Source organism: Microtus oregoni, unplaced genomic scaffold (genome assembly GCF_018167655.1).
Source record: "Microtus oregoni isolate MIOR12 unplaced genomic scaffold, Mior012 000011F_ref0000422, whole genome shotgun sequence".
In the NCBI taxonomy this organism is placed as follows: domain Eukaryota; kingdom Metazoa; phylum Chordata; class Mammalia; order Rodentia; family Cricetidae; genus Microtus; species Microtus oregoni.
The window spans coordinates 40,960,550-40,975,229 of NW_024543070.1; the positions used below are offsets into that span (position 1 = coordinate 40,960,550).

Genomic DNA, 14,680 nt, shown 5'->3' on the forward strand with positions numbered 1-14,680 from the left:
GAATACCTGTATAACAATAACGTTAAATCTTTGAAAAAAGAAATCGAAGAAGACACCAGACAATGGAAAGATCTCCCATGCTCTTGACTAGGTAGGATTAACATAGCAAAAATGGCTATCTTTAAAAAAAAAAATCTACAGATTTAATGTAATGCCCATCAAAATACCAGAAAAATTCTTCACAGACCCCAAAAGAATATGCAACATCATATGGAAAAACAACAACAACAACAACAACAAAACAGGATAGCCAAAACAATCCTGTACAATAAAGGAACTTCTGGAGATAGCATTTTACACCTGTAAGAATGGCCAAGATCAAAAACACTGATGACAGCTTATGCTGGAGAGGATGTGGAATAAGGGGAACACTCCTCCATTGCTTGTGGGAATGCAAACTTGTGCAGGCACTTTGGAAATCAGTATGGTGGTTTCTCAGAAAATTAGAATCAATCTACCTTAAGACCCAGCAATACTGCTCAATCATAGCACAAGCATTCAATGTTCACAGCAGCATTACTCATAATAACCAGAACTAGAAACAACCTAGATGCCCCTCAACTGAAGATCGAATAAAGAAAATGTGGTACATTTACACAATGGAGTACTACTCTGAGGTAAAAAAGAATGACATCTTGAAATTTGCAGGAAAATGAATGGAACTACAAAAAACCATACTGAGTGAGGCAACCCAGACTCACAAAGACAAATATACTATGTACTCACTCATAAGTGGCTTTTAGACATAAAGCAAAGAATAAACCAGTCGACAACCCCAGAAATCCCAGACAACAAAGAAGACCTTAAGAGAGACATACATGGATCTGCCTAGGAAGGAGAAAAAGACAAGATCTTCTGAGTAAACTGGAAGCATGGGAGGCAGAGAGAAGGTGGAAGGGGTGAGGGGAGGAAGGAAAGGGAGTGGGGAAAATGTAAAGCTCAAGTAAAAACAAATTTAAAAAAGGTGTTCAGCAGAAGGTATAGTTAAACATTCTCAACTTCTTTTTTGGAATATTTCCTTAGTTTGAAATTATTTCAAGCAAAAAAGTAACTGGGAAAGACAGCTCAAGTCGTTAAGAACACTGGCTATTCTTCCAGAGGACCCAGTTTTGAGTCCCAGCACCAACCTGGTGGTCCACAACTTTCTGTAATTCTAGTTCCAAGAGATCTACTACTATAACCTGACATCAGAGGGCACAAAATGCATACGTGGTACACAAACATATACACATAGACAAAGCACCCATAAACATAAAATTTTAAAAAATATCTGAAAAAAATTTATGTAAGAAACATAAAACTTTTGTTAATATTTCTAATCAATCCTCTGTTAATTAGTTGATGACTTAAGTGAACTCAGTACAATGGTAAAGATATAATTAAAGAGAAAGCATATTTACTGTTTGGTTTCTTTGTGGCAGCAGACAATTCTTCCTCATCTGGTACCTGGGGAAAGTTATCTGTCAAACAGGATTCATATTCTTCATGTGCTGTCTGATCAAACATTTCTTCCATGCTATCATTCATTTTTATGTCTCCATCTATAAAAAAGGTATTGATTGACTTAGCAGCTTTGGCCTTCTGTGAAGCCCAATGTGAAAATAGTAACAAAGAAAAAGTAATGTAATACGGTCTATTCTGAACTAAGACGATTCTTACATGTGGACTGTAGGTTTCATCTTCAAGTGTTCTTTTAATAAATGAGCACAGTGAAGTGCTTATAGACACGTGTGTAAAATGTGACTCTAAGACTGTTAGTTTATGACACCTTGTCAATAGAGAACCTCAATCAATACATGTGATGGGAAGTTTAGAGATACTTAAAAAATACACAGCTATAATACAGACTTCAGATCCAATTGTAAAGAATGTTTTACTGAATACAGAGTGAGGTGGAGGCATCTATGGACATGCTAAAAAGATGATAGAATATTAGTTGCAAACTCTAATGTTAAAAAGAGCAGAATATTGTTATTCAAAGTGAGTAACATACTACAATATATGTAATTAAGAATTTAGAGATTTTTAAGTCGAGATTCTTTCCATGTAGCTTAATTCTTAGAAGGGGCACAAGTGGTAATAAACTAAGTCTGTTTATTTATAAAGGCCTTTGCGGTGATTTCAAGTGTTATCCTATGGCGTAAAGCTAGCTTTTGTTACTGTCACAAAACTGGATCTCTTACACATGTTGAAGACTTTCCCTTTCTATCAACTCACATATAACTCACAAAAATCAAAAAAATTCTAATCAAGGAAACTTTGAAAACTAGAAAATATACCATAATATAAATGAAAAATGCTAAATATAAAGAAATGTATAAACAGCAAATATTAAGTGTCAGGAGCCAATTTCCTCCTAAAATCATTACAGGAACCGTCACCCTGGGGAGTCTGCAGAGAACGCCATACCCATAATTGTGTTAGGAATCGTTCTATTGACAGAGCCTACCCCACACCCAAATTGGCTGTTAGTGGAGAGCTATCTGTTAGCGGAACCCATCCCACATTCCAAACTATCTAAAGATCTAGGTGTGTCAACTCGTGACTTCCTGGCCTAGGTGACCTGACCGAAGGTAACCTCCTGGCTACGTGACCAACACGGACCATGTGACCAATGTGAACCACGCGGCAAGAGCCCAGGCCCCTGTGCCCATCCCCCAACTCTTTACCCTATATAAGCTGTACCCCATCTCTAATAAACTGAGGCTTTGACAAGAACCCCCTCGCTTAGCCTCCTTCCTCTTTCCTAGCTCATATCTTCCAGATAGTGCCTCTCTAGGACCCTGGAATAACTGAACTGCCAGGCCGGTTACTAACCCTAGACTAAGTAACCCGCCAAGGCAATCAACAATTAAGCTCTGTATAAAATTTTACTTGATTTTTTATTTTTCTAACAAAGTAGCAAAAAGTTATTCTTTTTTTAAAAATCACTATTAGCACTTGGTAATTTAAAATGATGGAAACAATGAACTTACACCCCATCTACTACATCACAGTGCTGAATTCATCTTCACAAATTTCCTAAATGATTGTTTATAAATGTTTGTTATATTTAAAGGGGAATATGCTATAGATATGAATACTTTGCTTGGTATGGATCTTGGTCTATTGATTTAAGGTCTAACAAATTTAAGGTCAATTTTGTTATACTGTGTATATGTATTTCTGCTCTTGATTAAGGTATTGTGTTTGTGCAGCTCATTTTAAAATGTAACATATAATTAAGAAATATAGGTTAATATATAATCACCTATAATAGTCAAGCTTATAGTAATGTTAGTTAGGTTTCTAGATATATAGAGATATAATATACCTATCTATCAGTTAGATACGTATTCTTCAAATCTTTCAAAAGACTAACAGAATATGGCATTTAAATGTTTTTAAGAACTTAGGTCTTTTCATGACAATGAGACACATGTTCCTGGCAGTACCAATCTATTTCAAGAGGATGATGGACAATGAAGAGGCTTCTTATGGAGTTTGCTAGCCATTTGGGCAAGAAACTGCTCTTGCCTGGACTGCTTGATGAACTGGACATGCAGGACCCCCAGAAAAATGACTGCTGAACTTGCCAGAAGGTGAGAAAGTCTTTTGGGGTTTCTGTTTCATCAAAGAGTCTGCCAGACATTCTGCAGGACACAGAAGAAAGTGACTGACAATCTGTCCACATAGGTGCAACTATCTTTGAAATCTCCCGCTTCATGGGAAAGTCTGCCAGACACTATGGGCCTATAGGCTGAAGATGGGTACCCAATGTTACAGAAGACCTTTGGATGACTGTCCAGGCGGTGAGATGTCTCTGCCAATTCTAGAGTTTTGGAAGTTGCTTACAATGGAATTCTTGTTAACTTAGGTAATGTTATATCCTTCTGGAGTCTTTGATGGAGTTGAAGAATAGATAGTTATAGTTATAGTTTTCCTTAGTTATGAAAAAAGATTAAGTAGATATAAATTTTTTAACTATAATTCTTGCTTGATACCTGTTTTGTTGTATGTAAATTTCCTATGTTAAAGTTAAAACCTTTTTATTTAATAGAAATGGAGAGGTGATGTGGGATTCTCCTCTGTATGCTGTGAATATGTTTTATTGCCATTTGTTAATAAAGAAGCTGCTTTAGGTCAATGGCTTAACAAATAGAGCTAGGTGGGAAAAGCAAACTGAATGCTGGGCACTCAGAGCGGGGCCGGGGAACAAATGAGGGAAAAGCTAGGTAGCTGCCAAGGAGACAGATGCTTCCACCAGAGCCCGTGGTAACTTTGCCCAGTAAACCACAGCCACGTGGTGATACACAGATTAACAGAAATAGGTTAATTTAAGATATAAGAGCTAGCTAGAAAGACACTTAAGCCATTGGCCAAACTATTGCAAATAATACAATTTCTGTGTGATTACTTTGGGTCAGGGCAGCAGGAAATGAACCAGTGCCTCCGCCAACACCTACCAACTAGTATTCATGGTAGTGGAAGGTAGTTTGCATGCTACTAGAGGAGAAAGGTAATCATCAAACCTGCTACAAACCCAGTGACCTACAATGGTGACCTGCCTTCAAGATATCCCAGCATACACATTGTGGGAGGGACCACCTATACTCTGACTGTGTGGAAGGCCATTCCATGAGATGGAACCCATGTGTGACACTGCTAGGGTGGCCATGGGCCTAGGCAAAAACCACACACTATTGTTTTTACTAAAGGAACACAGCAATAACATGACTGTCAACTACATTCTGCTATACCCATGCCAGTATTGCCCACCCATTATCACAGAAGTTTCTTGCAGTAAATGGGAACTAATACAGAGTCCCACATGGACAATGTGCAGAGAGTGAGAGACTTCAGAGCACCCAGTCCTAAATAAGATGCCCTCATCAAACGTCCCTCAGAGATCAGGGATCTATGTGGAAGAGGAGGTGAAAAGACTATAAGGGCCAGAGGTGATGGATGACTCCAAGGAAACAGTGAGACCAGTGCACACATGAACCCAGACTGGCAGTATGCACAGGACCTGCGTGCACAGGTTCCAGTCAGATGGGGTCCCCATCACTGAGAGGAGGAAGTGGACCAAGGCTCCTACACTTAACCAAGGAGCTAGTTGCAACTGATAACCACTTGCAGAGGAAAAACAGTTTTCTCTAATGGAATCTCATTGGTTATATTACCCACATTTTGGGGCAGCCCCCATGCCTGGCTATAGTTAGCCAACATAAAATGAACATAATGGTATTTATTAAGATTTCTGTCTCACACAACTTTGTTTGGGAAATTTTTGTCTTATAGGTCTTTTGCTTGCATATTTTATGTTTTTGTGGGGTTTTTGTTCCTTTTGATTTTTCTAGAGAAAGAAAGAAGGCATGGAGTTGAGTGGGTAGAGAAGATCTGAAATGAGTTGGGGGAGAAGGAAAATGTGACTAGAATATATTGTATGAAAATTTGTTTTCAATAAGAAAAAGTCCCAAAATCCAGATCACAAACTTACTGCACTTATCACTATGATACAACTATACATTTCATTTCACATCTGATTAAAGTAAATGAAATCAAAGTAAATCTTACTTGGACTTTTTTCTTTTGGCTCTTGTTTCTTCATTTTTAAAAGCACAGTTTCACTGACCAATGTACAGTCCATATCCACCGTTTCTCCTAATCGTGAATGACTGCTATCCTAAATAAATATATTAAAAGCACAAAAGTTTAGCAATTATTCTTTCATAGTCTTATATCTGCGCTTCTGACCACAAAAAAGGTTAAAAACTCTCAACAAACTTTACAATTTTAAAGCATTAAGTTATTTACTTTTGTATCTCAGGAACAGATATAGATTTTCCTGCTTCTAGAGCACTTTAGCCTCAATATATAAGCTCTTCATGCCAATCTGAGGAAAAGGAAAACGGACCACGGAAAGACAGATTTATTTACCACTGATCCTTTGTGCTTTAGTTACCATCTCCAATCTGCCTTGCAGTAATAAACTTCAGTGAACATGAAAAGCAACTTTAATAGTCAAATTTGATTTCTTCATAGCTACATGCTACTTTAATAAACTACCTAATTTCTTAATGTGCCACCAAGTAGGAGAATTTCACTAACTATATGGAACTTGAACACAAAGCAAAATCATATTTCCAGTACAAATTAAACAAAATAAAACAAAACACCATAGCTGGGTGTAGTGACATGTGCCTTTAATCCTAGCACTCAGGAGGCAGAGATAGGTGGATCTCTGAGTGTTCAAGGTCAACCTGGTCTACAGAGCTAGTTCCAGGACAGTCAGAGCTATATAGTGAGATCCTCTCTCGAACATTCATATATAAACACAAAAATGTTCCCTTTAAAAAAAGTAAACTGGGGAAAAAAAGTCTTGACAGCATTCCTTCTTTTTTTAAAGCTAATTAAGGTGGCTAGAAAGATGATGGCCTGAGGGTTAACTTGCTGCTTTTGTAGAGGACCCAGATTCAGTTCCTTGCACTCATATGGTGACTCCCAACCAATTGTTACTCCAACTCCAGGGGATTTGACACCATCTTCTGACCTCTGCAGGTAATTTCAGGCAGATGGGGCACACAAACACACATGTAGGCAAAACTCATATGCATAATAAATATAAAAAATAAAAACATTAAAGCTAATCAAGACACATGATGGAATTATTAGCATGGTGATACACATCTATGATCCCAGCATGTGTAGGACTGAGGCATTTGAGACCAACCTGGGTTGTATAATAAGATCCTATCTAAACAACTAAGAACATATGATAAAGGTAAAATCACTTGAAATATGTAACTATAATTCTTTGCTATTTAATAAATACAGCTACTGTCTCCAGGGGTAAACATACAAGTCTGATAACCTGGGTTTGATCCCCAGGACTCACATGGTAGATGAAGAGGACCAGATCCTGAGGGCTGTGCTCTGACCTCTGCATATATGATGTAAAATTCACATGGTGTGCAATATTGTACAAATGCACACATATACAATAAAGGAAATGTGTAAAATAGTATTCCAAGGAGAGGAGACTGCTAACTCACTAGAGTACGAAACAAAGGGACTTTAGTTCATTTTCTAACATACCTTTGTATCTATTACAGTAACATCCATTTTATACTGAGAAAGGTCTGCTCCGGGATCAACACTCCACTGGATATTTTCAAAGGACACATCTTAGAAAAAGAGGACAAGCACAAATTAAAAACCCAATTTGAAAATCTGTTTCATTTTAAAATGTTAGGGATGTACAGAACAGAAATATTAAGGTTCCTGCAGCACTCACTCAGAAACGAACGTCCCGGGGAGCTGAAGAAATAAATACCTCACTAGGTGAAAGCACTAACTGCTCTAGCAGAGGACTTGGGTTTGGTTCTTAGCATCTACATGGCGGCTCCTAACTGTCCATAACTCCAGTTCCAGGGACCTGATACCCCTCTGACCTCTGCAGGCATGAGCCACATACACGGTACAAATATACATACAGGAAAATCATTCATATACATAAAAATTTTAAAATGTTGGGGGGCTGGAGAGATGGCTCGGAGGTTAAGAGCACTGATTGCTCTTCCAGAGGTCCTGAGTTCAATTCCCAGCAGCCACATGGTGACTCAGAACCATCTGTAATGAGATCTGGTGCCCTCTTCTGGCCTGCAGCATACATGCAAGCAAAACACTATATACATAATTAATAAATAAATCTTTTAAAAAATTTAAAGCTTAAAAAAAAACCAATTCAAAGTGGCCATAGAATTTCTCAAGACAGTTCAAATGGCCAATAAACATTATGAAAAAGTTATCAATATAATGAACAACCAGAAAAATGAAAGACAAAAATGAGATATTCACAGACTAAGATGGCTAGACTCAAACTATGTGCATGTGTATATATATTTTTGGAAATCCTGAAACCGTTATACAATCACAGTGTTAATGTGAAATGGCATAGCTGCTTTGGGAAACAGAAAGTCTCTTAAAAGGCTAATAGCTGATACAAGGTCCAGCAATTTTAGTCCCAGGTAAATTGAGAAAAAGAAACAGCTATTTCCAGAAAAATCTGTACACAAATGTTCATAGCAGTATTATTCATAAAGGTAACAATGACAGCAAATTTGTACTGACTGATGAAAACATGACTGTATATAATGAAATCTGACTCAGCAGTAGATAGTGATGGAATGCTGACACATACACAAAGCTGGGAACTGACAACACCATGTCAGTGTGGAGATGGCTCAGCAGGTAAAGGTGCTTGCCATGCAAACATGATGACCTGAGTTTGAACTTTGGAACCCAGGTGAAAGTTCGAAGAGAGAACCGACTGCATGAAGTTGTCCTCTGACCTACACATGTTGTGACACGTTCACATTCACATTCAGAAACACATCACACATGCAACAATAGTAGTAAAATAAAGTCAAAGGAAAACATTATGCCAAGGGAAAGAAGTTACAAGATTTCATACTAAATATGGCTCTATTCACATAAAACATCTACGATATTTCAATCTACAGAGATAAAAGTTAGAGCATTGATAACCAGAATTGGGAAGGATGGAAAGGCTTGGGAGATGAATAAACTTAGATTGTACAGAGAGCTGTACAATTCTTTAAGAATACCAAAACCACTGGACTGGACACAATGGACATAAGTGGTTTGTATTTCACTAAAGTAATTGTTTAAAAGGTAGAATTGTAAAATTGTTTGAATTTTGAGTGTATTATATGTAGATATAACATATGACAACTACAAACTGTAGTTTAAGAACATGAAACAACAGTTGGGTGGTGGTGTATGTCTTTAATCCCAGCACTAGGGAGGCAGAGGCAGGTGGATCAGTGAGTTCGAGGTCAGCCTGGTCTACAAAGTGAGTTCCAGGACAGCCAGGGCTACACAGAGAAATCCTGTCTCGACCTCCCCTCCCCCCCCATGGAGCAAAATACTAACTGCAAACAGACTGTGGGAAGTTAATAGGTATAGTGTGATTCCTAGAGGAATAATGAAACAAAAAATAAACACAAAAAGCTAAAAATCAGAAATGACAGAAAAAACAAACAAAAAACTAAAACCAAACTTTTTTCCACTTAGGGACTGAAACCTGTGTAAGAAGAACAACTAAATCATGTGCTTCAGGGGAAAATGGAAATAAGTCAATTATAAAAGAATAAAAACTTGGCTGATGAAAACAAGAAAAACACTGCATATGAAGCAGAGCAGTGATGAGGGGCTGGAAACAGAAGGACATTTAGACAGATGAGGGGAACTGGGCTTGGGAGACATCTCAGAAGTGAAAGTGCTGGCTGTGCAAGGATGAGCCTTTAAATGTATATAAAAAGATAGGTGTGGGGCTGGAGAGATGGCTCAGTGGTTAAAAGCATTGCCTGCTCTTCCAAAGGTCTTGAGTTCAATTCCCGGCAACCACATGGTGGCTCACAACCATCTGTAGGGAGGTCTGGCGCCCTCTTCTGGCCTTCAGGTATACAGACAGAATATTGTGTACATAATAAATAAATAAATATTTAAAAAAAAAAAGATAGGTGTGGTGAAGACAGAGGACTGATAAATCCCTGGGGCTTGCCGGCAGGCCCAGGCGTTGTTCTAGGCCAATGAGAGACCACCTAAAAATAAGGTGGACAGCATCTAAGTAGCAATATACCAGGCACACATCCACCTACATGTGTACCTATACAGATGCGCACATGCATGTATATACACACACAAGCAAGTACAAGATTTAAACAAGAAGCTAAAAACCTATTAAATTTGCATATGTATAAGCTTACAGACAAACATTTCAATGCAAAACAAAAAAGACAGTAGCTAAGTATCAAAGGGTGAAGAACAAGTTTTGAATGATTAAGTATTTATTCATACATTAATATTACTACTTCTATTATTACTATTACTGCTGCTACTGATGTTGCTGCTGCTGTTTTTTAAGACAGGATTCTTCTGTGCAACAGCTCTGGCTATCCTGGAACTCACAGAGATCCACCTGCTTCTGCCTTCTGAGTGTGTGCACCACCACAGCCCAGTGATGAGCTATTTTTAAATATTCTGGAGAGTTTAGGACTATGGATGGAGCTTAGTGGTAGGTTGCTTATCTAACATGTTTAAGGCCCCGTGTTCATTCTCTAGTATTGTGTTCCTCTAAAACACTAAAAACCAAAACCAACTAACAAAACAACCAAACAAATAAAAAAAACCCCAATGGAATAGTTAAAACACTTTTTAAAAGCTTTTGCAAAGGAAGTAATGAATTAACTGCATCCACAAAGCCATCTAAAAATACTTATAAAGTATTTAAAATAAATTTTTAAAAAGTATAACAGCAGAAAATCAAAGGCAAAATGAAAGCAGTGAGAATGATGCTATATGCAGGAAAAAATAAGATCTCATTTCCCCCAAATTTATGTCTAAAGAACGTAAATGTCATGCAGTTAGAAAGAGGAAGAGCCTGTTTACAATGCACATACCTTGGTTGTTTGGTAGAGACTTTGTTTTAGCAACTCTACAGGGATTTAACTGAAGAACTGATGCAAGCTCACATCCTCCATGGACCGATCTGCCTTTTACTTTTGTTGGCACAAGAGAACCAGTACCCTAAACAAAAATGATTATTAGTACCTAAATGAAATCACAAACAATTTTAATCAAAATGGATGAACACAGAACACAAACCTTCACATCACTAAAAAAATTCTCTGTCTCCGAACTTTCTTGTGAACAGGGAGGGGTTTTGAAGACAGGCTTTTCCTCTTTTATCCGCAGGGCTGTTTTATGGTCTGGAGAGCCTTTACTAGAGGCCTGGAGGACACACCGCTGCTGTAAACAGGATGCCTCTGAAGACTCTCTGGCTAATATGCAGGCCCCACTCAAAGCTTTACGACCTGAAGAAGAGCCCTTTGGAATGGGCTTCAAAGCCTCATAAATAGTCACTTGTTTAAACTTGTTTTTACAAGTCTCATTTCCATGGCTCTTCTCTTGACGTTGGGTAGCTGCAAACCGATCTGACAAGTCCAGGGGTTTATCCATCACATGGTCTCCATTCATGAAGAACTGATTCTCCATTGGAAAAGGAAGAGTATTTTCCTTATCAAAACAGGTTGGGGGACAGTTTACTACATGTTCACTCTCTTCCTCAGTCTTCTTCCTTTTGGATGCTTTGCCGCCCAGTGATTTCAAAGGCACCAAATATTTATCAGTAATAACATCTTTATTATGATCTGTACTGCTCTGCTCATCTACAGATTCACTTACATTTTTATTCATAAATATCTGCTTATTAGGAAATGATTGGCTAATGACCTTATTCACTTCAGACCCCAGATTATGAGGTGTGAGAAGAGCACTGTCCTCAGATTTTGATCTAGCTTTCTCTGACTTAGAGGCAGAAATGTTACTAAAGGGAGCCGTCTTCAGAAGGTTTCTTTTCCCAATGTCTAAAAGAGAAGGGGAAAAACTTGTATTCAAACCCAAATGAGTTTTCACAGTAGAGGTAGCTCCAAATACAGGAGATGAGACCCGAGTAGTAAATTCTTGGGGAGGTGTCTTTGAAGTAGAGTCTGAAAATCTAAATAAATAAAGAATGATATAAGATTTTTTTTAAAACTGAAAAGCAGGAAAAAAATTAAAAGACCAGTATACTAGGAAAACATTTCTTAAAACAGAACAGTAAAGCACTCTCTACCTATTAGAGGGAGATGATTAAAACAAATTTAAGAAACAATGTTGGTTTCACCTCATTTGACAGAATGAAATCCTCTGAGGACTCAAAAGTCTTTTGCTATTATTAAATCGTATGAGTAATTCCAGGGAGAGAAAAATTCTTAAACTACAGAACTGAAAACAGAGCTCGGTAAGTGCTCTCATCAGCTATATGATCTTCAACAAGATAGTTAACCTTATAGAACCATATTTTTGTTATCTGTTTAAAGAAAATAGAAATGGGTAATAAAACTCACTTGACAAGTTATTATCATGATAAACTCAAAGTAACTGAGGTATCTTTAAAAAAAAATTCAAGCAAATTCAAGGCTTGGTGGTGGCGCAAGCCTTTAATCCCAGCACTCAGAGGCTGAGGCAGGCAGATCTTTGTTAGTTCAAGGTCAGCCTGCTCTAGGGATCAAATTCCAGAAAATCCAGGGCTGCATAGAGAAATCCTGTCTAGAAAAACCAACTAATCAACCAAACAAACGAAACAAAAAAAATCAATACCAAAACACTCTAAAAAACAAGCAAAATGCTTTATCAACATAGATACTGTTAGTTAAATATTACAAAATTAGAGAAAAACAAAAACAAAAAAATGGGCTGGAAATATGGCTCAGTGGGTTAAAAGCACCAAAAACTCTTGCAGAGGGTCCAGGGTGAGTTCCCAGAACCAAATGGCAATTCACAACCACCTATAACTCCAGTTCTAGGGGATCTGACACTCTCTTCTGATCACTGTTACTTCCAGAGAATACGTGGCACACACACATACATAAAGGTTTACACAAACATAAAATGCATCTTTCACACCATTTAGTGTTTGGAGACACAAAGTAATGACTATGTCTTTAATAGGATAAAGCAAGATTGGGAATTCTTAATGCTGCCTGATGAATAATATCTGAAGCCACTTGGGGGGGGAGGCACATGGAATATTGCTGAAATTCAGCCTTAAAGGGTTTATGGAACTTCATTAAAAACAAAACAAAACAAACAAACACTATATGCTCCAAATTACCTTAAACTATCTTCACTACTTTCTGCAGATTCTCCTGAAGGCTGTTTATTGTGATCTCCTTCAAGACAGCGGTAGAGCTCACCCCCAAGAGGGCTTGCAGGACCTTGGGGTTCCTTCAATAGAAAAATATGCTTAAAGTTGATAAATGCTTCAATGAAATAAATCTCAAAAGTACATGAAGTAAAAGAAAGCAGAGTAAAGAGGTAATTAAACAGAGAAGGAGTTGTATTGTGAATGTATAAAATATTCTTATACTGTAGACTTTATTTTTAATAAACCTTTAAGAGTCATTTATTTATTACGTATACAGTGCTCTGTCTGCATAAATCCCTGCAGGACAGAAGGGCACCAGACCTCACTGTGAGTCACCATGTAGTTGCTGGAAACTGAGTTCAGGTTCTCTGGAAGAGCCTGTGCTCTTAACCACTGAGCCATCTCTCCAGTCCTATACTGTAGACTTTAACTAATTTTGTTATCTAAATTTTATAACAATAAAAAATACGAAAAGATACTACCATTATTTTAATACTTTACATAAGTATAATTTACAACTGCATAGAAATATTTCAATATCAAAATACATTAAGATGAAGGGTAGAATGAAGGGTAAATGAAAAGAAGTTAATTAAATAAAATTAAAAATGTTTTGTCCTCCTGCTCATTCTCATAGTCCCTCTGTTTCTTCTTCTTCAGCATATTCTACTAGCCTGTTTAATTCTTAAACATAGATCCAAGTAGACATATCAGTTATTAATAATTTATATAATCAAACTAAGTGATTACTTACAGACTCTTCTTGAGCATTGAGTCCAAGTGTTTCAGCGACAACAGTGTCTAGATTGAAAGCTGACTCATCAGTGGGGTAACTGCTCCTTCCACACATTCCTAAAGAAGAACAAAGAATGCTCACTACACAATTTTAGAGAAGAGATATACTGAAAAAAAAAAAAGATTAGAAGAATCAGGTATTAACAACAACAACAAAAAAAGATTAGCAAAAAGCAAACAAGCAATCAAGCAAACAAAGAAACCAAGGTACCATTTTTAAGATGGCAGTAAACAAATTTTAAACTCTGTTCAAAAGGTCCAAAATATTTTCTATAAACAGCTATGGGTTACAGGTATTTTAGCAAAAGCATGTTATATGTTTTCTTCTCAAGGAGCTTAGTGATTACACTTGAAAGGTGAAAACAGAATTTCTGTTTTCTAAGAGGAAAAAAAAGAATTTGCAAAAGAATGTAAAAAATATAACAAAGTTTTAAATGCAGGCCTCTAAATCTCCCTTGGGAAGTTAAGACAAACTATACAAACTGATGCCTAAAGTGGCCCCTAAGGTAAAGGGAAGTTTGGCCACTTAACAAGATTGGGAAAACAGAAATAAAGTTTTAGGTATCTTTAAGGATATAGATATATGAAAAAAAACAAAACAAAACAAAACCCTGCTGTTCAGAGGACTACATGTGATTTAATAGCCAGGAAGATGAAAGTAGAAGGACGTGAGCCCAAACCTGTGAATTAGGGGTCAAATTATGCTTAAGAACTCAACATTTCAGCCGGGCGGTGGTGGCGCCCGCCTTCAATCCCAGCACTTGGGAGGCAGAGGCAGGAGGATCTCTGTGAGTTCGAGGCCAGCCTGGTCTACAAGAGCTAGTTCCAGGACAGGCTCCAAAGCAACAGAGAAACCCTGTCTCGAAAAACCAAAAAAGAACTCAGAATTTCTCTTGTGAACAAGGAAAAGATCCATATTTTGACAGTCCAGATGTAAATACTCAGGTAAAAAGGGTAATTCTGACTATGACAGACTCATGGCCAAGAAGAAAACTCTGACAGGAGAATGAAGCAATGTACTTAAAACAGTTCCGATGATGCTGGTGGCTAAAATCAGTACAGAGATCCTATAAACACACACGGAGACCGTACAAATCAGTACAGAGATCCTATAAACACACACGGAGACCG

General features: G+C 37.5%; 1 protein-coding gene across 1 annotated transcript in view; it reads right to left on the reverse strand.

The window, feature by feature from the left end:
- Rbbp8 (RB binding protein 8, endonuclease) overlaps window positions 1-14,680 on the reverse strand; it is a 70,099-nt gene that overhangs the window by 14,047 nt on the left and 41,372 nt on the right. The window contains exons 9-15 of the mRNA XM_041660090.1: window positions 13,509-13,606; window positions 12,722-12,834; window positions 10,672-11,563; window positions 10,467-10,593; window positions 7,078-7,166; window positions 5,557-5,665; window positions 1,401-1,541 (exon numbers count right to left, since the gene is read on the reverse strand). Coding sequence (XP_041516024.1) covers window positions 1,401-1,541; window positions 5,557-5,665; window positions 7,078-7,166; window positions 10,467-10,593; window positions 10,672-11,563; window positions 12,722-12,834; window positions 13,509-13,606 — 1,569 coding nt within the window. The remainder of the gene's footprint in view (window positions 1-1,400; window positions 1,542-5,556; window positions 5,666-7,077; window positions 7,167-10,466; window positions 10,594-10,671; window positions 11,564-12,721; window positions 12,835-13,508; window positions 13,607-14,680) is intronic.